The 27,757-nt window shown below is 44.0% G+C and overlaps 1 protein-coding gene across 1 annotated transcript; it reads left to right on the forward strand.

Annotated features, from left to right (window-relative positions):
- Positions 1-1,403: 1,403 nt before the first annotated feature.
- LOC310785027 (uncharacterized protein) lies at positions 1,404-27,697 on the forward strand (the record flags this gene model as incomplete). Its single annotated transcript, XM_083646027.1, has 6 exons — positions 1,404-1,807; positions 9,935-10,072; positions 25,262-25,806; positions 25,946-26,085; positions 26,822-26,928; positions 27,050-27,697. Coding segments are annotated over 6 exons (1,464 nt in total), but the record flags the coding sequence as incomplete, so codon positions are not given.
- Between the last annotated feature and the right edge of the window lie 60 nt (positions 27,698-27,757).

The raw sequence follows: 27,757 nt of genomic DNA on the forward strand, positions 1-27,757 counted from the left end.
AATGGACTGTACATGTAATAATAATACTGAAGAATGCCTTGTAACTTATTTAAAACAGAAATAATGTTTCATGTTTGTTAACTAAAACTGTCGGCTGTGTTTTTTATGTGTTTTTTATATGTGCATTGCTTTGCTGCTTGTTTTTTCGATTATTTTTTTGTAAAGCACCTTGAATTGCCTTTGTGTATGAAAGGTGCTATATAAATAAAATTTGACTTGACTTGACTTGACTTACTTAAGTTGTATACGTCTACGTCTGTATTTCCTGAAGAGAATACAGTTGAGACACAGTGAGTTGCTGGAGTGTTGAGCAGAGCAGAATAGAGCGCCCTACAGTAGAGTAGAAACATCTGAACTGATTCAGGTACACAGCTGATGAAAACACGGTGATTCTACAGTGATGTCTGCTGATGATCTGTACGCCAAGGTAGACCTCACCAAGAAGGTTAGATATCAGAGAGGCGAGAGGGAGGAGAGGATTGTGGACATCTATGAGAGCGCAGACAGCGTGAGGATTTATGACAACCCCTCGGTGGAGAGGAGTACGCCACCGGACACTGCTGGGGGTCAAAACCAAAGTATCTATCTATCTACAGTATCTATCTATCTATCTATCTATCTACAGTATCTATCTATCTATCTATCTATCTATCTATCTATCTATCTATCTATCTACAGTATCTATCTTTTTGTGGCAACTAGTGACACCTTTTCAGTTTTTGTTATGAGTTACTTTTTGAAATTAGAATGTTTATTTTATTTTTTGTTCATGGATCATTCCATTTTTGTTATAGCCAATATTGAAATGTAAAAAAAGAGAAAATCTGACAGCATCTTGTGCAAACAACATGCCACTAATTGTAAAAGTGCTAAGTCTCCTTCATATTTAATGACATTTGCTTACTATTTTAAAAACAGAGCATAATATTGTGTTGCATTTTAAAATGGTTGGCGGTACACTCGGCAGTGCAAGTTGTATTGCTATCACATGCTTTTGACAGAGTTTAAAAACGAGTAGGTTTGTACCATAACTAATAATGTGCCTTACTAATTACTTTTAAAAGCAACGTTCCCCAACACAGTTAATTTGTGCCCACAGTCCCTCCAGTCACTGTAAGCTCAGAGAAGAGGAATCCTTTCCGAGCTGCCACAGTGTTTCTGGGGCTGCTGTGTCTTCTCCTCCTGGCTGGGATCATCAGCCTGGGAGTCCAATGTGAGTTTTTAGTTTGGTGATGCTGTTATAGATCATCTAAATAAGTCATGTGAATGTTAATGATCCCCCAACATGTCATTTATCTCCTATGGCAGTTATTCAGGACAAAACCAGCAGGAACGAGGAGAGGAATCTGCGGGTGGACGATGCTAACCTGACCAGAGACAAAGACCAGTTACAGACCAGTTACAACAACCTGACTAAGGAGAGAGACCAGTTACAGGCCAGTTACAACAACCTGACTAAGGAGAGAGACCAGTTACAGACCAGTTACAACAACCTGACTAAGAAGAGAGACCAGTTACAGACCAGTTACAACAACCTGACTAAGGAGAGAGATCAGTTACAGACTAGTTACAACAACCTGACTAAGGAGAGAGACCAGTTACAGACCAGTTACAACAACGTGACTAAGGAGAGAGAACAGTTACAGACCAGTTACAACAACCTGACTAAGGAGAGAGAACAGTTACAGACCAGTTACAACAGCCTGAATAAGGAGAGAGACCAGTTACAGACCAGTTACAACACTGTCACTAAAGAGAGAGACCAGTTACAGACCAGTTACAACAACCTGACTAAGGATAGAGAACTGTTACAGACCAGTTACAACAGCCTGGGAGAGAGTTTCTGTACCCAGAGTGAGTAAATTTTGATCATAATTTAAATGATACAGTATTATTATGAAAGCAGTTCACATAGTTATTATTTTATGTGAGTGTGATCATTTAACATACATGTCTTGTTTTGTTTTGTTGTGTTGATTTGTTGCAGCCCAAAATTATAATTGTTGGAAAAATAAATTTAAATCCCACTGGTACTACGTCTCTGATGAGAAGAAAACCTGGGAAGAGAGCAGACAGGACTGTCTGCAGAGAGGAGTTGATCTGGTCATCATCAACAGCAAAGAGGAACAGGTAGGTGTGTGTGTGTATGTGTGTGTGTGTGTGTGTGTGTGTGTGTGCGTGCGTGCGTGCGTGCGTGCGTGCATGTACGTGAACCATCTAATAGAGAGCCGCAGGGATGACGTATTTTTGTAGGCTGAATGCGGAAGTCCCGAACTTCCTGGTTCAACACTGTTTCTGTCTATGGGATTTTTGAATGGGTTTTTGGCGCGATGCTTCAAATAAGGTCTCTGGGCAACGCAAGTTTAATCAAACGCGAACCAAGGTTCAGCGGGATAATCTTCACACATGAGGACCACTTTCATGAGTTTTGAAGCGTAAATGCGAGCCCTAGAAGTAAAATGCTCCAGCTAAGCTAATCCAGAACTACACACTGTCGCATAGGCTTCCACGTCACGTCAGCACTCAACCTGGACTGTTGTTGATGTGTGCGCTGCTGTGCACTGATTACCCCGGGCTGAACGGGCTGAACCAGGTGAGGGAAAGAGAATTTCCGTGTTCGCCCTTTGAAGTGGTGACGTTATTGACGTATATATCCCCATCGACTCAAAAGTGTAGTCTCATTTAGCCGTTTGCTAGCTAGCCGTCCTTTTAACGGCACATAAAAGCTTCAAAACTCATAAAAGTGGTCTTCATGTGTGAAGATGATGTTACTACCATCTGGTTCGCGTTTGATTAAGCCAGCGTTGCCCAGAGAGATTATTAGAAGCATCGCGCCAAAAACCCATTCAAAACTCCCATAGGCGAAAACTGTGTTGAACCAGGGCTGTTAGCATCGATGATTTCCGGACTCGTTACTGCGGCTCTCTATTGCATCTCCACAAACAGGACTTCCTGGTTGGACTAAACAGGAGGGTGTGGATTGGTCTGACAGACAGAGAGGAAGAAGGGACCTGGAGATGGGTGGATGGATCATCTCTGACCACAGCGGCAGCGTAAGATCAGATCACATTAATTTGTTCTGACTCATTGGTGTGAGATTTCAGAGGCACTGTAGCTACAGTATGGATGATGTCTTCACCACAGGGTTTGACTCCTTGTCCTCCTGTTTCAGGTACTGGGGAGAGAGGCAGCCTGATGATTCTGACAATCAGGACTGTGTTGAGCTACAGGCATCAAACATATGGAATGACCAGAAATGGAATGACCAGAAATGTAATGTAAATAACAACTGGATCTGTGAGAGGAAGGTGTGACAGTTCCTCAAAACAGCTTTGATTTGATAGACCTTTATTAATATTTACTTAAATGGCTTGGCATCAAAGGGGTGTAAGTGTATTAGTATACCCCTAGTAGATTTTACAGGAGAGCAGGTGTGCGGGCTCCTCACCTGCAGCTTGGCTGCTGTGCGCTGTGTGTGATGCTCTGCTGCAGCTGATGTCTTTTCATGTCTTTTTCTAAACCTTTTGAATACTTCCTCTTTGTCAAATTGTAACAGTTGTGTTGAATCTCTGACCAGCAGGGGGAGAAAAGCAGTGAAGGAAAGGTACTGAAAGACATGAGGAGACAGAGTACTGATAGCATGATGAGGATGTGTGATGGCTGTTTGGATTTTGCTCTTAAGATTACAACATTGTAACAGATGATATTCAAAATGCAATGAGATGTAGTCAAGTCAGAGTTTATTTGTATCAGCCTGAAACTTACTGATAATATTTTTTCATTTTGGTTATAGCTTTGGTGATCATTGTTTTGGTGTTTTGTGCTCAATGTAAGCTCTGGCTCAACATAATTAAAGACATTCACTGTAAACTTCTCCTGTCTTGTATTTATTCCAAACAGGAAACATGCAGGAAACATAAAAGGCATCAGTTCCTGTGTGCCAGGGAATTCTTCCTGGGAAAGAGGAAGCCCTGATAGGTGCAAAAGGAAATATAAAAGTTTTCAACTAGATACAGCTTGAATCACAATCAATTAGTGATAACGAGGGGCAAAATTGACTTTTAAATACATTGTGAATAATTACTTTACAGTCTCTCAAAGCATCAGCGTTCAAAATTATATGATTACAATAATGTAGTGTTGTAGTGTATGGTAGAGTGGGGGTGAGGGTTATTGGTTGGTTGGGTCTCACTCACAGGACATGTGGGATAAGGAGTGGGGGCGGGGCTTAATCTCCTGCAGTGCTTCATAGCCCTCAGTCAAGAATCAAGATTCACTTTAATAGTCACAGTAAGCAGGTTTACACATGTCAAGTATGCAGCACAGTGGTCACATCAATAGTAGAGCAATAGAGAAAAACAGACTCAAATTATAAAGTGCAAAGTAAAAAGTCATTTAAAGTGACATATATGGGATAATGTCCATAGCCGGTGGGGGGGGACCACTTTCAGAGTTTGATCTGACTTACATGTAAGTTATACTGATAGTTAGGCTTGTTTGGTTGTTTTGGCAGAGGGAGATGTGCACCTGTTCTGCAGAAAAGCCTCCCTCAACTTTTATCAGCTCATTTTTTTGTGTCATGGTACAGCCCCATCTAGTGTCAGCAAAACAAAATACAGCACTGATGTTAATTCAGAGAAGGGTGCTATATCTCCGTCCTAGTCAGAATGGGCCTCAAGTAATGTGCTGGGATCTTACAAAGTATGAATGCACACAAATTATTCACAATAAAACCTTCAATACAATAAGTTACTGGTTTGGGAGAAGACGTTTGCCTTGATCGTGTTGTTGATGTTGTTCGTGTCTGTTCATGATTTCTATATAGGAGTGTTGTGCTTGCACATGCGCACACGCACACACAGTCTCTTCTCATCACAAGAGGTTCTTTGAAACACTGGAGGCTGCTAGCCTATAGCGGCTGACAACCAGGCCTGCCGGACTGTTCCTCTTTTCTCCCTCACCGTTACTAAACAGACTTCTATCTGTCCTGTCAAAGGAATCAGAATCAAAATTCTATCTAGCTCAACAGCCCCAGAGCAGATGTATTGAGTTGTAAAATCTAAAGATCAAAAACAATATAGCAGTTTACCAGATGCTATAGATTTAATTTGACCCAGAAGGAGTGGGGATAGAAATTCATATCACTCAACTGCCTGGAGAAAAGATGCCAACAGCAAGTGTGGCCTGTGGCCTGAATTCAAAACACAACTATTGGATTTGCCTGCTGCTGCTTTTGTGAAGCATTTTGTCAGTATTGTTATTCAGGCAAAAAATGCCAGTAGCCCAATCAGAAAGAGGATTAGATCAAGATTAGCTTTCTGGCCTCAGAGCAACTTTACTCCGTTGTGCGTAGAGATTACTGTTCATTTTTTACTGAGCCTCTGCTGACATTCATGCTGCACCTCCTCTACCACTCAGTGTGTTTTTACTGCGCACGTCTGAAAATGTTTATTAACACGTTGAGTGCCATAGACGAGCTATCTCGTCTTACATAATCCAACGCTTGAGTGCCATAGACGAGCTATCTCGTCTTACATAAACATTTTTTTTTTTTTGACGGTGGGACATCAATCCACCCCTTTTACGTCTTCTATATCACTATTGGAGGAAGAGAATGTGTATAATCTATTTTACCGACCACTAAGTGGCGACAGTTCTCTCCCAAGACAGAGAGAAGCCACAGCCAGCCAGAGCAGCCAGCCAGCGCGCTGGAGAAAGCCACAGTGTAATTTTCAAGGAAGCAGCTCGGCGAAAACTCCCTCGATCCCACACACACACACACACACACACACACACACACACACACACACACACACACACACACACGCGCGCGCGCACACACACACACTCGAGCACCCCCGCGCATAAATAAGACCAGAATCGCAAAAGCTTACTCAAACCTCAAGAAACAGTTTTTACAGTCCAGACGGCCGCGGAGAATCCTTCCCCCGCAGCACAGACGGAGGGAGGAGCCCGGAGACACACACACACTCTCTCCCTCTCTCTCCCCCTCCCCCCAGTCCCGAGAGAGAGAGAGAGAGAGGAGAGAGAGAGAGAGAGAGAGAGAGAGAGAGAGAGAGAGAGAGCACACACAGAGCGGGAGACAGACACGCCGCGGGGGCAAAGAACGGACAGAGATCCCCTCCCCCCAGAGCCGCGGAGCAACGCGCGAACACACACACACACACACACACACACACACACACACACACACACACACACACACACAATACAGTATACAGTCTCGCCCAAGGGCACCCACAATCACAGGCAGGTGACTGTTCTGCTGTTTGATTGAATTTCACAAAACTGCGATTATCTCAGCTTGCTGTCTCATACGCTAAAACCATGCTGTACTCAACGGCTAATATCTACATAACTACTAACTCTGCAAACTAACTCTTTTAGACAGAGAAAGCACACATTCTATTAGTTATTTTTAGATGATTGGTGTTCACGAAGTCTTAACAGAAAAGAATCCTCGGCTGTTGTAAAATGAGCCAGAATCCTCAAAAAAAACCCTGGCACAACTTACCTACAGGATTGAAAAAATGGCTGGCACTCAATGTGTTAAAGCCCTCATACAGATATTATCTATTGATAACAATCAGTGTTATGTGATGCTGTTTCTATCTGAAACGTAGCAGCAAATGTAAGATTATATTTGATATTCAAATGAGCTTGAGAATTGATGACACTGTTTAAAAAAATAAAAAGGAATATTTAGTATTTCAGCAGAAATGTCTACTGGCACTTGGTTTACTTTGGACAACAGCACCTCATTATACTGTACAGTAGGCTACAAGGGGTCAAGCAATGGGCAGTAGACGCACGCATGCATGCACGCACGCACGCACACGCACACACACACACACACACACACACACACACACACACACTGCAAAGACAGCAAAAGTAGAGTTTGTTTACTGTCAAAAGGGTGTAACTTCACTTAAACTTATGCCATTTTGACACCTAGCAAAGCCCAACCTTTGACACTGACCAAGCCTTGTGGGTAGCAGGATCCTAATAGCTCTTAGGTCAGCTCAAAATGCATGCTGACATAAGCAATGCTAGCATTGCAGCATGATAACAGTTTCTACTATCCTATATTCTAATTCATATTCTAGGTCAATATTACATAAATACAAATATGTTAACTCATTCCCCGCCATTGACGTGTTTTTACGTCAATCCGTGTTTTCACCCCCATACGATAGATTGCGCTCTTGGCCACCGTATGAAGTGCTACTTCACTCCTAAAGATGCCCAGAAGCAAAGGTTATTATTATTGGCCCACAAAACCAGCCAGCGGAAAAAGCTACAATCTCCCTTCAGAAAAAAGCTCCTCGTCTACATCTTTAGCTGCTGTTTCCATGGAGGTTGCTAATTTCATTGCTCTTGCCAACATCAGTTTTGTCATCCGCTGAATGCCGTTGTCATTAACGCCACACGTCTGTCTCTGATCATGTGATGCACTGTTGTCTCAAACCCACAGTGTTCAGCGAACCTCCTCAGTTCAGCTATAACAATGAGACTGACTGTTCCTGCTGTCTCACTTTGGAATGAAACTTAAAATGTTCAACAATGATGCTGAGCTTTAGTGTGTGAAGTCGTCGCACAAAATCTTCAGTAAATCCGACAAAGAAAAATGTACAGGTTTAAAGAACCCAGCTGACACACATCCCGTAGCACGTACACCTCCCCAGAAGATGCTTTTGTCCAGCTGTGATTTTATGAGCCACAAAGCTGCCAGTATTAACAACCCATGTAATGGGATCCTTTATAGATAATAGATTATATTGACAATAAGAGAATACAAGAATAAAAAGACACTCTGCTCCACTGCCCCTCCCCCCCCCCCTCCAACACAACAACTACCAAATTTGTAAGCACTGCGGTTTGTGAAAGGAAATAATACCTGTGACTTCATCTCTTTTATATTTCCCCCTTACTTAAGTTGCACATGTCTATTTCTGTATTTCCTGAAGAGAATACAGTTGGAACACAGTGAGTTGCTGGAGTGTTGAGCAGAGGAGAATAGAGCGCCCTACAGTAGAGTAGAGTACATCTGAACTGATTCAGGTACACAGCTGATGAAAACACGGTGATTCTACAGTGATGTCTGCTGCTGATCTGTACGCAAAGTTAGACCTCACCAAGAGGACTGTGGACATCTATGAGACCATAGACAGCGTGAGGATGAGGATTTATGACAACTCCTCGGTGGAGGAGAGTACGCGACCGGACACTGCTGGGGGTCAAAACCAAAGTATCTATCTATCTATCTATCTATCTAGTATCTACAGTATCTATCTTTTTTTGTGACACCTTTTCAGTTTTTGTTATGCGTTACTTTTTAAAATGATAAAGTTTTTTTATTTTATTTTTTGTTCACGGATCATTCCATTTTTGTTATAGCCAATATTGAAATGTAAAAAAAGAGAGAAAATCTCACAGCATCTTGTGCAGACAACATGCCACTAATTGTAAAAGTGCAAGCTAAGTCTCCTTCATATTTAATGACATTTGCTAACTGTTTTAAAAACACAGCATAATATTGTGTTACATTTTAGAATGATTGACAGTCCACTTGGCAGTGCAAGTTGTATTGCTCTCACCTGCTTTTGACTGTGTTTAACAACGAGTAGGTTTGTACCATAACTAGTAATGTGACTTACTAATTACTTTTAAAAGCAACGTTCCCCAACACAGTTCATTTGTGCCCACAGTCACTCCAGTCACTCTAAGCTCAGAGAAGAGGAATCCTGCCACAGTGTTTCTGGGGCTGCTGTGTCTTCTCCTCCTGGCTGGGATCATCAGCCTGGGACTCCAATGTGAGTTTTCAGTTTGGTGATGCTGTTATAGATCACCTAAATAAGTCATGTGAATGTTAACTCATTGAGTGCCAACCACTTTTGGAGAACGGACGCTCCCAGTGCCAGAGTTTCAGAGCGTTTTCAGTGATTTCTCGAGGCCCACAGAATATTGTGTGATATTACTATGTAAACACCGAACACGCACAAAGAACGATGAGACTCTCTTCTATCATCTGCAAAAAAAAGTTTATTGATACCATTTTCCGTTCTTTAGTTATGAGCCGGAGAAGATAGGCTGTTTTGAGCAAAAAGACACGTTTCAAATTAGAAGCTGAGATATTCCGCCTTTTGTGAAATGCAGCATTTCAAGCACATTCACTGAGTCTGAAGCTAATATTTTCTGATGTAGTGACGTGGTGTAGTTGTGTGGTGCCCTGCTTGCCCCACCCCCCTCTCCCCCCCCTCAGCTGCAAACTCCTCCCCACACTAACACACAGCCTAACACGCACCCAGTCTATTTTCGGAGCGCTCCGTTTTTGTGCGGCGGCTCCCAGCGCGACACGGAAATGCCAAACCGGACTGCAGGGAAAGGTTTGGCCCTTCGGCGTCGGGTGCTGCTTTTCTGGCGGCTAATCGTGTGGAGAAACTATACAGCAGACAGAGAGGCTCAGTTGTGGGAGCGGATTGACTGCTGTTCCCAGCCAACGTCAGCTGCAGACAGAGCAATCTATATGGCTCTGACTGCAGCATGAGCAGTTTCTCTTTGATCACAGGGATTTTTCCTGCTGTTTTCCGGACCTTTCTCTAATCTGGAGAGCACTGTCGCCACCTAATGAGTCCGTAAAATAGGTTATACACCTTCAATAGCTCCAATATTTGTACAGGAGATGCAGGAGGCTTTGATCCACGTCCCTCCGTCAAAATACGCATTTGACGTCGATCGACGTCCTTGGCACTCTACGTCACTATTTACTTTGACGTCGATCGACGTCCTTGGCACTCAATGAGTTAATGATCCCCCCAACATGTTGTTTATCTCCTATGGCAGTTATTCAGGACAAAACCAGCAGGAACGAGGAGAGGAATCTGCGGGTGGACGATGCTAACCTGACCAGAGAAAAAGACCAGTTACAGGCCAGTTACAACAACCTGACTAAGGAGAGAGATCAGTTACAGACCAGTTACAACAACCTGACTAAGGAGATAGACCAGTTACAGACCAGTTGCAACAACCTGACTAAGAAGAGAGACCAGTTACAGACCATTTGCTACAGCCTGCAAAAGAGTGTATGTACCCAGAGTGAGTACATTTTGATCACAAGTTAAATATCATTATGAAAGCAGTTCACATAGTTATTATTTTATGTGTGAGTGTGTGTGATCATTTAACATACATGCTTTGTTTTGTTGTGTTGTGTTGAATTGTTGCAGCCCGGAAGTCTAATTGTTGGACTCAATTTGAATCCCACTGTTACTACGTCTCTGGTGAGAGGAAAACCTGGGAAGAGAGCAGACAGGACTGCCTGAAGAGAGGAGTTGATCTGGTCATCATCAACAGCAAAGAGGAACAGGTGTGTGTGTGTGTGTGTGTGTGTGTGTGTGTGTGTGTGTGTGTGTGTGTGTGTGTGTGTGTGTGTGTGTGTGAGAACCCTCTAATATTGCATCTCCACAAACAGGACTTCCTGGTTGGACTAAACAGCAGGGTGTGGATTGGTCTGACAGACAGAGAGATAGTAGGGACCTGGAGATGGGTGGATGGATCATCTCTGACCACATCGTAAGATCAGATCACATTATTTTGTTCTGACTCATTGGTGTGAGATTTCAGAGGGACTGTAGCTACAGTATGGATGATGTCTTCACCACAGGGTTTGACTCCTTGTCCTCCTCTGTTTCAGGTACTGGGGATGGTGGCAGCCTGATGATTATAACGACGAGGACTGTGTTGAGCTATCAGACGAATGGAATGACCGGTCATGTAATGCAAAGAAAAACTGGATCTGTGAGATGAAGGTGTAACAGTTCCTCAAAACAGCTTTGATTTGATAGACCTTTATTAATATTTACTTAAATGGCTTGGCATCAAAGGGGTGTAAGTGTATTAGTATACCCCTAGTAGATTTTACAGGAGAGCAGGTGTGCGGGCTCCCCACCCGCAGCTCGGCTGCTGTGCGCTGTGTGTGATGCCCGGCTGCAGCTGATGTCTTTTCATGTCTTTTTCTAAACCTTTTGAATACTTCCTCTTTGTCAAATTGTAATGTTGTGTTGAATCCCTGACCAGCAGGGGGAGAAAAGCAGTGAAGGAAAGGTACTGAAAGAAATGAGGAGACAGAGTACTGATAGCATGAGGAGGATGTGTGATGGCTGTTTGGATTTTGCTCTTAAGATTACAACATTGTAACAGATGATATTCAAAATGCAATGAGATGTAGTCAAGTCAGAGTTTATTTGTATCAGCCTGAAACTTACTGATAATATTTCTTCATTTTGGTTATAGCTTTGGTGATCATTGTTTTGGTGTTTTGCGCTCAATGGCTACGGTTACATGAGGCCTTTTAATTCGAAATTAAATCATTCGAATCAAATCATTCGCATTGATCGTTATTTCCTGCGAGTTTACAAGAGAAAATAGTATCCAATCTCAATCCTCTCTAACTCACTGCGGTCTTTCTGCGCATGCCCGTTTCACTTTTGACTGAAAAATGATGCCTCTAGATTAAAGAAAAGACACTGTGATGTTGACTTTTATGTAAATGTGCGCATTCGTTTCGTTATAGATCATGACTGCCCCGCAGCTAGCTTCACGTTAGCTTGCATGTAACGTTAGCGTCACCACAAGCTTGTGGAGCGCTGCCTGTTGAAGCCACAACTAGCTAGCTAAAGTTAGCCATAGCCACCACAACAGCTAACGTTAACGCCAAACAAATCAGCTGCCTCCTCCCCACGTTTGGTTTAACGTAACGCCAGCTCAGACTTTCCTCTAATCTCAGAAACCTTGCGGGACATGTATTGCAAATTGCAAAAGTGGTTGATTTGTCATCATTTGAAACTGTCAACAGCCACTCTGGAAGCGGCCATGTTTCGCCAGCTGCTGGGGCCGGGTGTGTCTGACGCGGTTCCCCCTCCCTTCCTGAAGTGTGACAGAGCTCTTCCTTGAGAGGGAGAGCTGACAACGGGCATGCGCAGAAAGACCGCAGTGAGTTAGAGAGGATCGTAGAGGAAAGAGCGTTCACATGTATAGAAAAATACTTCAATCGCATTGAGAAACGAACTACACCACCCCCTTACATCGAATTTGACTTCACATCGAATTGGCCGTTTTCATTCTGCTTTAGGTGTTTACAAGATAAATTTGAAGAGGATTGGGATCGAATTCTGAGTTAAAGAGGATTGAAACTGTCCATGTAAACGTAGCCAATGTAAGCTCTGGCTCAACATAATTAAAGACATTCACTGTAAACTTCTCCTGTCTTGTATTTATTCCAAACAGGAAACATGCAGGAAACATAAAAGGCATCAGTTCCTGTGTGCCAGGGAATTCTTCCCGGGAAAGAGGAAGCCCTGATAGGTGCAAAAGGAAATATAAAAGTTTTCAACTAGATACAGCTTGAATCACAATCAATTAGTGATAACGAGGGGCAAAATTGACTTTTAAATACATTGTGGATGATTACTTTACAGTCTCTCAAAGCATCAGCATTCAAAATGATATGATTACAATAATGTAGTGTTTTAGTGTATGGTAGAGTGGGGCTGAGGGTTATTGGTTGGTTGGGTCTCACTCACAGAACATGTGGGATAAGGGTGGGGGCGGGGCTTAATCTCCTGCAGTGCTTCATAGCCCTCAGTCAAGATTCAAGATTCACTTTAATAGTCACAGTAAGCAGGTTTACAAACATCAAGTATGCAGCACAGTGGTCACATCAATAGTAGAGCAATAGAGAAAAACAGACTCAAAGTATAAAGTGCAAAGTAAAAAGTCATTTAAAGTGACATATATGGGATAATGTCCATGGCCGGGGGGGACCACTTTCAGAGTTTGATCTGACTTACATGTAAGTTATACTGATATTTAGGCTTGTTTGGTTGTTTTGGCAGAGGGAGATGTGCACCTGTTCTGCAGAAGAGCCTCCCTCAACTTGTATCAGCTCATTTGTTGTGTCATGGTACAGCCCCATCTAGTGTCAGCAAAACTAAATACAGCACTGATGTTAATTCACAGAAGGGTGCTACTGTATATCTCCGTCCTAGTTTAGAATGGGCCTCAAGTAATGTGCTGAGATCTTACAAAGTATGAATGCACACAAATTATTCACAATAAAACCTTCAATACAATAAGTTAATGGTTTGGGAGAAGAAGTTTGCCTTGATCGTGTTGTTGATGATCTGTTCATGATTTCTATATAGGAGTGTTGTGCTTGCACATGCGCACACGCACACACAGTCTCTTCTCATTACAAGAGGTTCTTTGATACACAGCGTTCTTTTATACAATATGTACTGTTGTAGCTTTTATTTTATTTCTTGTAATTCTGTATTGCTGAGTGACAAAATGAGTGACAAAACGACCACTTTGGCACTTTGGCCTATAGCCTTGCACTTTGCACTGATCACTGGCACTTTAAACTGCTACTTTGTACTTATATTGTGTTTAACTTTGTCTGCACTTTATGTTTATGTTTTTATCCTTTTATGTTTTTATCCAGGAAGTTGTTGATGTTATGCCTGTTTTCTATGTTTTTATGTCTTGCTGCAACCCAAAGTGCCCTTCTGGGACATACGAATAAACTTGAAGTTGAACTTGAACTTCAAGTCAAGGTCAAAATATAAGTGATGCGATGTATAGTCTTTGAGATATTAACGTTTGTTTGGTAAAGGTAAAGGTAAAGTCCCACTGATTGTCACACAATGTGTGAAATTTGTTCTCCGCATTTGACCCATCCCCTGGGGGAGCCGTGAGCAGCAGCGTGCGCCGCGCTCGGGAATCACATGGTGATTTAACCCCCCAATTCCAACCCTTTGATGCTGAGTGCCAAGCAGGGAGGCAATGGGTCCCATTTTTATAGTCTTTGGCACAACTCATACTATTATCTGCTGCGGGGTTCTGCATTTCTGGGTGTCAAGTGATGTAACGCTGATTCGTCCTATAGCGGCTGACAACCAGACCTGCCGGACTGTTCCTCTTTTCTCCCTCACCGCTACTAAACAGACTTCTAGCTGTCCTGTTAAAGGAATCAGAATCTAAATTCTATCTAGCTCAACAGCCCCAGAGCAGATGTATTGAGTTGTAAAATCTAAAGATAAAAAACAATATAGCAGTTTACCAGATGCTATAGATTTAATTTGACCCGGAAAGAGTGGGGATAGAAATTCATATCACTCAACTGCCTGGAGAAAAGATGCCAACAGCAAGTGTGGCCTGTGGCCTGAATTCAAAACACAACTATTGGATTTGCCTGCTGCTGCTTTTGTGAAGCATTTTGTCAACATTGTTATTCAGGCGAAAAAATGCCAGTAGCCCAATCAGAAAGAGGATTAGATCAAGATTAGCCTTCTGGCCTCAGAGCAACTATACTCCGTTGTGCGTAGAGATTACTGTTAATTTTTTACTGAGTCTCTGCTGACATTCATGCTGCACCTCCTCTACCACTCAGTGTGTTTTTACTGCACACATCTGAAAAGGTTTATTAAAGCCCTCATACAGATATTCTCTATTGATAATGTAACCCTACGTTTTGGACGTGTGCTCCCCGTCGCTTCAGGCTGTGGGTTCCATTAATCGGGCTACAGTTACTGTTGGGTTCACTTCTTTTTATTTTCACATATAGCCAAACGGCAAGGGCAGTAGCAAGCTAACAGGCTAACATGTCTGTTCACATGTCTGTTGACAACAGGAACTCTGCGAGTTGTTCTACACCTACAACGTTCCCCTGGGATACGAACACCAGGCGGAACCAACATTAATCATTAACATAAACCACTACGACCCAATGATAAATAATAGTACAATTAACAGTAGCAGCGACAACTACATTATAATCAATATAACAAATTAAAGTGCATTAATAATTACTAGACATAAAACGTACAAAATAAATGCAACACAATAACATAGATTACAGTCTTCCCTTGCTACAAAAGAAATGGCCACATTTCAAACAAAAGCAATAGGTACTGCATAGGAATCATCACTGTCAAGAATGCATAGACTACCATAAACCGACCAGAACATGGCAAACATTATGCTCAAGGCAACAATAAGGCATTCAGAATTCACAAAACAACCCATAGCAATAAGGCACCATCCCCAACCATTTTTCTTTATATCCTCCCATCAATTAAACATATGCTCAGCAACATAACACCATAACACAACACAACAGAGAAAACAAGTGCAAACATTTTCCTATGTTCTTTCCATTATCTCTTTTGTGTTTGTGTGTTCTTTTTACAGTGTTTTCTTTTCTTTCCAAACAGTGTGTCTTTTTTTTTTTTTTTTTTTTTTTTTTTTTTTTTTTACTGTTGGAAAAAGTCTCAGAGTCACAACGTCACCCATTAAGTGACAAAGTCCCTGTACTTCGAGTTCGGTCGAAGCGTGCGGCCACTGCGGGACGCAAGGGGTGAGGGGAGGGGTGCGTTGGCAGATGAGGGGAGGGGTGCATTGGCAGATGAGGGGACCCCGCTGGAGTCAGTGGGAACAGTGCCATCCGGGGGAGGAGGGCAAGGGGGAAGGGGTGGGGGAGGGGGTGGGCGAGGCACAGCAGGGGGGACTGAGAGGGGCTGTGGTCGGCATTGTGGGGCACCCACAGCAGTGTCAGGTGCAGTCCTTGTAGGTACATGGGGAGGGGTGGGAGGGCGAAAGGGCAGGGCTCCTGACAAAGCAGTGAGAGGGGCCAGTGTTAGAGCTGTACTAACTCGTGGCGGCACAGGCCTGTTGACAGGTGAGGCCGGCAAGGGCCCCTTGTAGACTTTGAGTCTATTGTGATGAACAATCCATTTCCTTGAATGTTCAGTTCTTGGATCTGTGATCTCATAGGTCACACCAGGGCTGCCATCTCTGCTCATCCTCTGCAGGACCACAAATGGCCCCTTCCATCTGGGAGCGAGCTTGTGCATCCGTTGAGCTGGATCATCCAAGAGCACAAGATCACCCGCCTTATGAGGGTGAAACACCACCTTTTTGTCATACTGGTGCTTCTGGTGTAGTTTGGATGTAGCAGATGTCTGAGCTGCGTCCTTGAAAGCATGTGACAGACGCACTGTGAGATCCTTAACATATGCTGCTGGTGTACCTGGTGTAGAAGACGTCAACCCAGGATCACAGTTCAACATTATATCCACTGGTAGATTTGGCTCTCTTCCATGTGCCAGAAAGAAAGGTGAAAATCCAGTACTCGAGTGGATGCTGGAATTATATGCGAGTTCCACCTGTGGCAAATACTGGTCCCATTCACCACCACTCTGATACATGTACTTAGCAAGTTGGTCTTTGAGTGTCCTATTCAATCTCTCTACCATACCATCCGATTGGGCATGGTAGGGAGTTGTCCGAGTCTTTTTGATGCCCAGCGAGCTGCAGAGATGTTTGATCAGGTCTGACTCAAACTGTCTGCCTTGGTCTGTGTGGACTGACTCTGGAATGCCATGCTGTCGGATATAGTCCTCGAAAATACATTTAGCGACTGTTGTGGCACGTTGATCTTTTAGAGGAAACAGGTTGACATAGCGTGTGAAATAGTCCATTATCACTAACACGTACCTATTTCCTTGTGCCGTGATGGGTAGCTCTGTTATATCTGCTGCGATTTTCTGGAATGGTCGGCTCGCTTGAATCGATTGTAGTGGAGCTCTTTCGTGTGGGGTAGGGGAACCTCGTGATTGACATGGCAAGCACTCCACACAGAACTTGTGAATGTCACGGGACATGTATGGCCAGTAACAGATGCGTCTAGCTCTTTGCAAAGTGCGCTCTGCACTCAAATGTCCACTGAACTGGTCTCCATGCATGCCTTTCAAAGCTGTTGGAATGAGAATCTCGGGCAGAACAACTTGGAAGCTTGGTGACGTGTGCGGCCCTGTTTTGACTTTTCGGCAGAGTATTCCATTTTGCAGTGTCAGTTTAGGCCACTCATGCCAGAGTTTCCTCAGTGTAGGGGGAGAGTGTTTGAAACGGCCAAGTGGTGGCCTGTGGTTGCTCCTCTCCAACCAAGCCATGACTTTGCTGAGACATTCATCTGCACTTTGCTTTTGGCGGAGCTCATCCAAGTCAATTGACAGTGTGGGGCTGATGTCAGGAATGACTGATGTGGAAGCGTCATTCTCGTTCCTGCCAGAGGAGGGCACCGTTTCACCGGCACTGTGAGAGGTGCTGATACACTGCACAGCTTTAGTGTCCGTCTCTGTACTCGGCCGTCTGGACATGGCATCCGCGTTTGCATGTTGTTTTCCTTCTCTATGAATGATGTTGTAGTCATAAACATCCAACTCAAGGACCCAGCGACTCCGTCTTCCTGTAGGATCATTATCCACTGGGTTTCTCCTGAGGCTGAGCAGAGGCTTGTGGTCTGTTATGACTGTGAAGGAGGTACCGGACAGAAAATGTTTGAAATGTCTCACAGACCAAAAGATTGCATAGAGCTCACGGTCATAGGTAGACCATTTCCTCTCAGACGAGCTGAGTGTGTGGCTTGCATAGGCGACCACACGTTCTTTCTTGTCATGACGTTGAGCAAGCACCGATCCAATACAGTCCTGTGAAGCATCTGTGTATAACAGGAAGGGCTGCGTGAAATCGGGATGTGCAACGATTGGGGGATTGGTCAGGGCGTGTTTCAGTGACTGAAAAGCATCCTCACATTCAACAGTCCATCTGAAGAGGGCACCCTTCTGGGTGAGGGCGTTGAGTGGAGAAGCAATGGCTGAAAAGTTCCTGACAAACCTACGGTAGTAAGAACATAATCCATGAAATGCTCTCACCTCCGTGGTTGTTCTGGGTGTAGGCCATTCTCTGACCTTATTCAAGTTTCTCGCGTCTGGCTGCAGACCTTGGCTGGACACGACATGTCCGAGGAAGGATACTTGGGAGCATCCAAACTGACACTTCCTGGCTTTCAGCTTAAGGCCAGCTGAGCGGAAGCGGCTGAAGACTTCTCCAAGGCTTTTCAGGTGATCTGTGAAGGAGCGGCTGAACACCAAAACATCATCTAGATAGATCAAACATTCTTTCCAGTGAAGGCCACGGAGCACGAGCTCCATCAGTCTCTGGAATGTAGGTGGGGCATTTGTTAAACCCATTGGCATGACGTTGAATTGGTACAGCGCACTTCCAGTACTGAAAGCTGTTTTCTCTTTGTCGAGTGGGTCAAGCTCAACCTGCCAGTACCCGCTTGAGAGGTCCATGGTACTGAACCAGCATGCACCAGACAGACTATCTAGGGCATCTGCAGGACGTGGCAATGGGTATGAGTCTTTGATGGTGACTGCATTTAATTTTCGGAAATCAATGCAGAACCGATATGTGCCGTCTTTTTTCTTTACTAAAACGACAGGGGAAGCCCAAGGGCTACAACTCTCTTCAATAATGTTTTGAGAAAGGAGCTGTTGAACCTGCCTGTCTATCTCAGCTCGAGTGGGGGGTGAAGTCCTATATGCTCGTTGTCTGCAGGGCGAAGCATCTCCTGTTCTGATACTGTGTTGGACTATATTAGTGCGACCATAATCCTGATCATGTGCACTGAAAACATCAGAGTAACTGAGAAGTAAGGCCTCTAACTGCTGGCGCTGTTCATCATTAACTGCAGACTGGCTAAGGTCAACTTTGGGCAGTGACTGACATGGGGATTGGATTCCTACTTCAGCTACTGTGGCTGTTGTGACCTCTTCTATGGAGAATTCTCCCCATTCCTGACTGCCTAGTGAGTGAAAATCTCCTAGTCTTGTGTCACATGGCACATGGCAATCACTATTAGTGGGGTTCATTACTCTAACATAAGTGATGCCTGTTTGTACAGGAGCCAGTGTGCGTGCTACTAACAAACCGGGTAAGTTAGGGGGTCCTGGCTCTAAGATGCCAGTGTAATTGGACATATCCTCAGGCTCACCGGTGATGGACTGGACTTTAGCTATTATGTTCATCTGTGACATAGCAGGGATCACTATGGGAGCTAAAGTGACAGCGCTGCAACTGAGGGGAGCAGTTTGGGTGGCACGTAGCAGAGGGACGATGGAGCGATTCCCTACTTTCAGCTGGGCTGCACTCAAATCAAGAATGGCATAATGTTTGTGAAGAAAGTCAAATCCTAAGATCACTGACTGTGTAGCATTCCTAACTACATGCACATTATGAATGAAAATCTCCTCACCTAACCTGATGGTAATAGAAAGCATGCCTAATGTGTCTAAATAGTCACCAGTCACTGATGTTGCAGACAAATAAGACTTTTGAAGGGGCTTTGTTCTCAGGGAGGGGATAGACATTCTCTGGGCTTCACTGATCAGCGATATTTTTGAACCTGAGTCTATCAAAACTGTGGTGGCAATGTTCTCAATGACTGCAAATACATACGATGTGGGCAGGTCACGAGGTTGTGGGGCCTCATCTTCAGGAGTAGCAGACACTTGGCCCGTAGTACCTGCTACCAAGCGTTTCCCCGACGGGAATGGTCCTCATCAAAGCTCACATGATGATCACGTTCTCTGGACATGGGCCGCCTCTCCCGTGAAGGGTAGGTGCTGTGTGAGCCATGCGACCTGGCTGGCTCTGGTGTAGGATAGCTGGAGTGTCTGTGGGAGCCATGGCGGTCTGGATAGCTGTCGGAGTATCGCCTCCGATCTGGGCTGGCGTGTGAGTAGCGATCATGGCTGTCAGTAGGATGATACTCACGACGAGGAGGTGGAGAAGATGGACGTGCAGGCGATCCGTGTCTCCCATGATAGCCAGGCGAGTAGCTGCGGTGTGGGTAATCCCCACCTGGCCTGGTAGATCCATGAGGGTTAGAAGCAGAAGAGGGGGAATAACGTGCAGGTGATGCATGTGGAGAGTAGCGTTGTCTGTCTCTGCCACGCTCATATCTAGAGTCAGATGAGTCAGACCTGCCCCTGTAAGAGTCTGTATAGTGAGAACTGCGATTGGCAGACTGGTCACGGTGCTGGCGTAGATGAGTAACTTCCAGTCTGAGCGCACGGACATCATCTGATAGCTGCTTGACTACATTTGTAAGGTCAGGGGATTGTTCTGATTGTGACATGCTATGCTTTGTGGACACCATAGCAGAGAGTGGCTCACCTTGTGGGACAGAGGAAGTTGCACCTTGTGTGTAGGCTGGCATGTGAACAGGTGGGGGAAGAAGCCGCAACGCTTCCTGAGCACGCTCCCACTTGCATGCTATAGACAAGGCTTCCTCCAATGTAGCAGCTCCATGCTCATGACATTTGGCTTGAATAACTGGATCCAACCCAGCTATGAAGCGTCTGAAACGTTCCATGGCAATGGCCGGTCTGCCATAGTTTGGGAACGCCTCCAGCACAAGCCTTGTGATTTCAGCTGCATACACTTCCAGAGGCTCTTTAGGCTGGCGCTGCCTTGCATTCACAAAGGTCTGGAAATGTAGCAGAAACTCTTTCCTCCCGAAAACATCATTTAGCTTGGCTACACATTCATCATAGTTCTGCTGCACTGCTGGTGATAATGACAGCCAGTATGCTAGCGCATCCCCACTAAGCCTAGTAGGAAGAAGGGTGGCTACATCTTGCTGTTGTCCATCTGTACAGGCTTTAACTGCAAGTTCCAATCTAGCTTTCCACAGAGAAAAACTTTCCTTGTCCTTACCATCCCCATGAAAACACGGAGGTAGCTCCACTCTGTAGTGAATAACTCGTCTGGGGGTAGCTTCTTCACCTGGCCCGTTGTCGTCAGGCATGGCTGATTAGTGTACTGTCCAACTTAGAAACAGGCGGTCGGTAGGAAGGCTTCTTCTTATTTATTTTTTCTCTTAAAAAAAAAATCTTCCGTCCATGTCAATTAACTCACAAACTGTCCGTGTATTTCTCTATCAGTCCATACAACAAAAACTTGCAAGCCGAAACTCACGTTCACTGTGCACGAACAGAAAACAGCGTCCACGTTGTGATCAAGAAACACCGCCGTACGTAGTTGCTTGCCTTGGCTTCCATGTATAACATGAAGAAAAACCGCTGCCACCAGTCTGTAACCCTAAGTTTTGGACGTGTGCTCCCCGTCGCTTCAGGCTGTGGGTTCCATTAATCGGGCTACAGTTACTGTTGGGTTCACTTCTTTTTATTTTCACATATAGCCAAACGGCAAGGGCAGTAGCAAGCTAACAGGCTAACATGTCTGTTCACATGTCTGTTGACAACAGGAACTCTGCGAGTTGTTCTACACCTACAACGTTCCCCTGGGATACGAACACCAGGCGGAACCAACATTAATCATTAACATAAACCACTACGACCCAATGATAAATAATAGTACAATTAACAGTAGCAGCGACAACTACATTATAATCAATATAACAAATTAAAGTGCATTAATAATTACTAGACATAAAACGTACAAAATAAATGCAACACAATAACATAGATTACAATAAGAATCAGTGTTATGTGATGCTGTTTCTATCTGAAACGTAGCAGCAAATGTAAGATTCTATTTGATATTCAAATGAGCTTGAGAATTGATGACACTGTTTAAAAAAATAAAAAGGAATACATTTAGTATTTCAGCAGAAATGTCTACTGGCTCTTGGTTTACTTTGAACAACAGCACCTCATTATACTGTACAGTAGACTACAAGGGGACAAGCAATGGGCAGTCGACGCACGCACGCCCACACACACGCTCACTGCAAAGACAGCAAAAGTAGTTTGTTTTGCACTTGTATGCCAGTTTGACACCTAGCAAAACCCCACTTTTGACACTGACCAAGCCTTGTGGATAGCAGGATCCTAACAGCTCCTATAGTCAGCTCAAAATGCATGCTGACATAAGTAATGCTAGCATCGCAGCATGACAACACAGTTTGTACTATCCTATATTCTAATTCATATTCTAGGTCAATATTACATGAATATAAATATGTTATCTCATTCCCCGCCATTGACATGTTTTTACATCAATCCGTGTTTTCACCGCCATACGATAGATTGCGCTCTTGGCCACCGTATGAAGTGCTATTTCACTCCTAAAGATGCCCAGAAGCAAAGGTTATTATTGTCCCACAAAACCAGACAGCAGAAAAAGCAACAATCTCCCTTCAGGAAAAAGCTCCTCGTCTACATCTTTAGCCGCTGTTTCCATGGAGGTTGCTAATTCCATTGCTCTTGCCAACGTCAGTTTGTCATCCGCCTCTGATAGCAAACGCCGCTGAACGCGGTTGTCATTAACGCCACACGTCTGTCTCTGATCATGTGATGCACTGTTGTCTCAAACCCACAGTGTTCAGTGAACCTCCTCAGTTCAGCTATAACAATGAGACTGACTGTTCCCGCTGTCTCACTTTGGAATGAAACTTAAAATGTTCAACAATGATGCTGAGCTTTAGTGTGAAGTCGTCGCACAAAATCTTCAGTAAATCCGACAAAGAAAAATGTACAGGTTTACAGAACCCAGCTGACACACATCCCGTACGTAGCACGTACACCTGCCCACCACATGTGCTCAGGAAGGTGCTTTTGTCCAGCTGTGATTATATGAGCCACAAAGCTGCCAGTATTACAACAACCCATGTAATCTTTATTGATAATAGATTACCGTAAATTCCGGACTATAAGACGCACCGGTCTATAAGCCGCGGGACCAAAATTGACTATTTTTTTCTTCTATAAGCCGCACCGGTCTATAAGCCGCGGGTGTTTTGATGTTTAATTACCATATGAAAGGGTTCGTGCACAGAGAGGAATGTCGGGAAAGCGATGGCTGTTTGGGGAAGCTCCCATTTATTAACATTTCAACAAAACAAAACAAAAGTCAGGTCACTAATCCCCAGACAAAATCACACAACAATAGGCTATATGTGCAGCAAACCTGTAACCAGAGAAGTCAAGTCACTAATCCTCGTCTTCCTCTTCTTCTTACTGCGTACTGAAACCACCAAAGTCCTCATCTTCAGTGTCGGAAACGAACAGGTTCAGGGTGGCTTCGTCAACCACTCTCCTCTCTCCTTCATTGTCACTCAAAACCAACGAACTCCTCTTCATCACTGTCGGCATCGAACAGCCTCTGAAGCCTCTGACGGCCCTCAGCGCCAGCTGTGGCGGCGTCATCCTCTTCATCCCGCAGCAGTCCAGCGTTTTGGAACCCGTTGGTGATTGTGGATGTTTTCACACTCCTATAATATTCCGTGCTGAGACAGTTCCTCCTGCTGCACCGTCCAACGCCTCACCATTGACTCATCGATGCCCAGGTTACGCGCGGCTGCTCTGTTTCCCTCTTTTAATGCGAGATTGACTGCTTTCAACTTGAAAGCTGCGTCGTGTGAATTTCTGCGTACCTTCCCCATGGTAAGTGAGAGTGTTGCTTCTACTGCTCGTTCTCATGCTGTCGAGAACGAGCAAAGCTTTTTTTTGGTGAAAGAATCCTCCAGGGCGCTTCTTGTTAACAGTCCGAGTGAGTGGCAGGTCGAACGTCAAAGGCACTTCATCCATATTTATGATCTGCTCCGGTTCGATGGAATATTCCTTGATCTTCCTTTGTGTGAATTCGCCGAAGTTTGTGATTTTCTCCTGGTAGTCGGGGGAGGGAGTTGATGGCCGAGTGGCCGTTTGCTTACCGTAATTACCATATGTAAGTGGTCACGCACAGAGGGGATTGTCGGGAAAGAGATGGCTGTTTGAGGAAGCTCCCATTTACCGTATTACCGTAACATTTCAACAAAACAACATAACACAACACCACCGTTGTTTATTTTTACAGTGCACACAGTGTCCGCGGTGTGGTGAAAAGAGGGCAAGAGAGGAAATTAAAACAGAAGTGGATTTATAGTTAGAAAGAGTGCTAAAAAAGAGAGATTTTATTTGTATTTTTTTTTTTTTTTCTGAAAAAATCCATAGATAAGACGCACCGTTATATAAGCCGCAGGGGCCAAAAAACGGGAAAAAAGCCGCGGCTTATAGTCCGGAATTTACGGTATATTGACAATAAGAGAATACAAGAATAAAAAGACACTCTGATCCACCCCCCCCCCCCCCAACACAACTACTACCAAATTACATCGTAAGCAAGTTTGTGAAAAGAAATAATAGGCGTGACTTCCTCTTTTTTCTATTTTCCCCTTACTTAAGTTGTATACGTCTACATCTGTATTTCCTGAAGAGAATACAGTTGGGACACAGTGAGTTGCTGGAGTGTTGAGCAGAGCAGAATAGAGCGCCCTACAGTAGAGTAGAGTACATCTGAACTGATTCAGGTACACAGCTGATGAAAACACGGTGATTCTACAGTGATGTCTGCTGCTGATCTGTACGCCAAGGTAGACTTCACCAAGAAAGTTAGATATCAGAGAGACGAGAAGGAGGAGAGGACTGTGGACATCTATGAGAGCGCAGACAGCGTGAGGATTTATGACATCCCCTCGGTGGAGAGGAGTACGCCACCGGACACTGCTGGGGGTCAAAACCAAAGTATCTATCTATCTATCTATCTATCTATTTATAGTATCTATCTATCTATTTATCTATCTATCTATCTATCTATCTAAAGTATCTATCTATCTATAGTATCTATCTTTTTTGTCACAACTAGTGACACATTTTCAGTTTTTGTTATGTGTTACTTTTTAAAATTAGAATGTTTTTTCTATTTTATTTTTTGTTCACGGATCATTCCATTTTTGTTAATAGCCAATATTGAAATGTAAAAAAAGAGAGAAAATCTCACAGCCTCTTGTGCAGACAACATGCCACTAATTGTAAAAGTGCAAGCTAAGTCTCCTTCATATTTAATGACATTTGCTTACTGTTTTAAAAACAGAGCATAAAATTGTGTTGCATTTTAAAATGATTGACGGTACACTCGGCAGTGCAAGTTGTATTGCTATCACATGCTTTTGACTGAGTGTAATAACGAGTAGGTTTGTACCATAACTAATAATGTGCCTTACTAATTACTTTTAAAAGCAACGTTCCCCAACACAGTTCATTTGTGTCCACAGTCACTCCAGTCACTCTAAGCTCAGAGAAGAGGAATCCTTTCCGAGCTGCCACAGTGTTTCTGGGGCTGCTGTGTCTTCTCCTCCTGGCTGGGATCATCAGCCTGGGAGTCCAATGTGAGTTTTCAGTTCGGTGATGCTGTTATAGATCATCTAAATAAGTCATGTGAATGTTAATGATCCCCCAACATGTCGTTTATCTCCTATGGCAGTTATTCAGGACAAAACCAGCAGGAACGAGGAGAGGAGTCTGTGGGTGGACGATGCTAACCTGACCAGAGAGAAAGACCAGTTACAGGCCAGTTACAACAACCTGACTAAGGAGAGAGACCAGTTACAGGCCAGTTACACCAACCTGACTAACGAGAGAGACCAGTTACAGACCAGTTACAACAACCTGACTAACGAGAGAGACCAGTTACAGACCAGTTACACCAACCTGACTAACGAGAGAGACCAGTTACAGACCAGTTACAACAACCTGACTAACGAGAGAGACCAGTTACAGACCAGTTACAACAGCCTGAATAAGGAGAGAGGCCAGTTACAGACCAGCTTGACTAAGAAGAGAGACCAGTTACAGACCAGTTACAACAGCATGACTAAGGAGAGAGACCGGTTTCAGACCAGTTACAACAGCATGACTAAGGAGAGAGACCAGTTAGAGACCAGTTACAACAGCATGACTAAGGAGAGAGACCAGTTTCAAACCCGTTACAACAGCCTGACTAACGAGAGAGACCAGTTACAGACCAATTACACCAGCCTGACTAAGGAGAGAGACCAGTTACAGACCATTTGCTACAGCCAAGTATGTACCCAGAGTGAGTACATTTTGATCACAACAAGTTAAATATCATTATGAAAGCAGTTCACATAGTTATTATTTTATGTGTGAGTGTGTGTGATCATTTAACATACATGCTTTGTTTTGTTTTGTTTTGTTGTGTTGATTTGTTGCAGCCCAAACGTATAATTGTTGGACTACATTTGAATCCCACTGGTACTACGTCTCTGATGAGCAGAAAACCTGGGAAGAGAGCAGACAGGACTGTCTGCAGAGAAAAGTTGATCTGGTGATCATCAACAGCAAAGAGGAACAGGTGTGTGTGTTTGTGTGTGTGTGTGTGTGTGTGTGTGTGTGTGTGTGTGTGTGTGTGTGTGTGTGTGTGTGTGGTGTGTGAGTGTGTGTGTGTGTGTGTGTGTGTGTGTGTGTGTGGGTGTGTGCGTGCGTGTGTGTGTGTGTGTGTGTGTGTGTGTGCGTGTGTGTGTGTGCGCACTCCTCATTTGACTAAAAGCACCCCATTCAATCAGTAGGCAGGTCATCAGCCCCATTCATATCGGCCAATAGGGACCTACTGGCCTGCTAGTAGGTGTGGAAGGCTTTATCTTTAGGCAAGTAAAACAGCTTGGTTAAGGTTAGGTTAAGGTTAAGGTTAAGGATACGGTTAGGTTTAGGTGTAGGTTTAGGATTAAATAACAAAAAATGTTAAAATATGATTTACAGGTGAAATGTAGACTTTGGAAACCCTGGGGATCAAACATGGCTGATCGCTAATCACTGATAACAGCCTTCTGCACCTACTAGCAGATAAATAGGGCCCTACTGGCCAATATGAATGGAGTGATAACACCGATTACACTGATTGAATGGGGTGGTGTGTGTGTGTGTGTGTGTGTGTGTGTGTGCGTGTGTGTGTGTGTGTGTGTGTGTGTGTGTGTGTGTGTGTGTGTGTGTGTGTGTGTGTGTGTGTGTGTGTGTGTGTGTGTGTGCATGTGTGTGTGTGTGTGTGTGTGTGTGCGTGTGTGAGAACCCTCTAATTGCATCTCCACAAACAGGACTTCCTGGTTGGACTAAACAGGAGGGTGTGGATTGGTCTGACAGACGGAGAGATAGAAGACACCTGGAGATGGGTGGATGGATCACCTCTGGCTCTGACCACATCGTAAGATCAGATCACATTAATTTGTTCTGACTCATTGGTGTGAGATTTCAGAGGCACTGTAGCTACAGTATGGATGATGTTTTCACCACAGGGTTTGACTCCTTGTCCTCCTCTGTTTCAGGTACTGGGGAAGGGGGCAGCCTGATAATGCCGACAACGAGGACTGTGTTGAGCTACTGGACAACAACAACAAATGGAATGACCAGAAATGTTATACAAAGAACAACTGGATCTGTGAGATGAAGGTGTGACAGTTCCTCAAAAGCTTTGATTTGATAGACCTTTATTAATATTTACTTAATTGGCTTGGCATCAAAGGGGTGTAAGTGTATTAGTATACCCCTAGTAGATTTTACAGGAGAGCAGGTGTGCGGGCTCCCCGCCTGCAGCTTGGCCGCTGTGCGCTGTGTGTGATGCTCTGCTGCAGCTGATGTCTTTTCATGTCTTTTTCTAAACCTTTTGAATACTTCCTCTTTGTCAAATTGTAATGTTGTGTTGAATCTCTGACCAGCAGGGGGAGAAAAGCAGTGAAGGAAAGGTACTGAAAGAAATGAGGAGACAGAGTACTGATAGCATGATGAGGATGTGTGATGGCTGTTTGGATTTTGCTCTTAAGATTACAACATTGTAACAGATGATATTCAAAATGCAATGAGATGTAGTCAAGTCAGAGTTTATTTGTATCGGCCTGAAACTTACTGATAATATTTCTTCATTTTGGTTATAGCTTTGGTGATCATTGTTTTGGTGTTTTGTGCTCAATGTAAGCTCTGGCTCAACATAATTAAAGACATTCACTGTAAACGTCTCCTGTCTTGTATTTATTCCA

This window comes from Poromitra crassiceps, assembly GCF_964638095.1.
Source record: "Poromitra crassiceps genome assembly, chromosome: 11".
NCBI lineage: Eukaryota > Metazoa > Chordata > Actinopteri > Beryciformes > Melamphaidae > Poromitra > Poromitra crassiceps.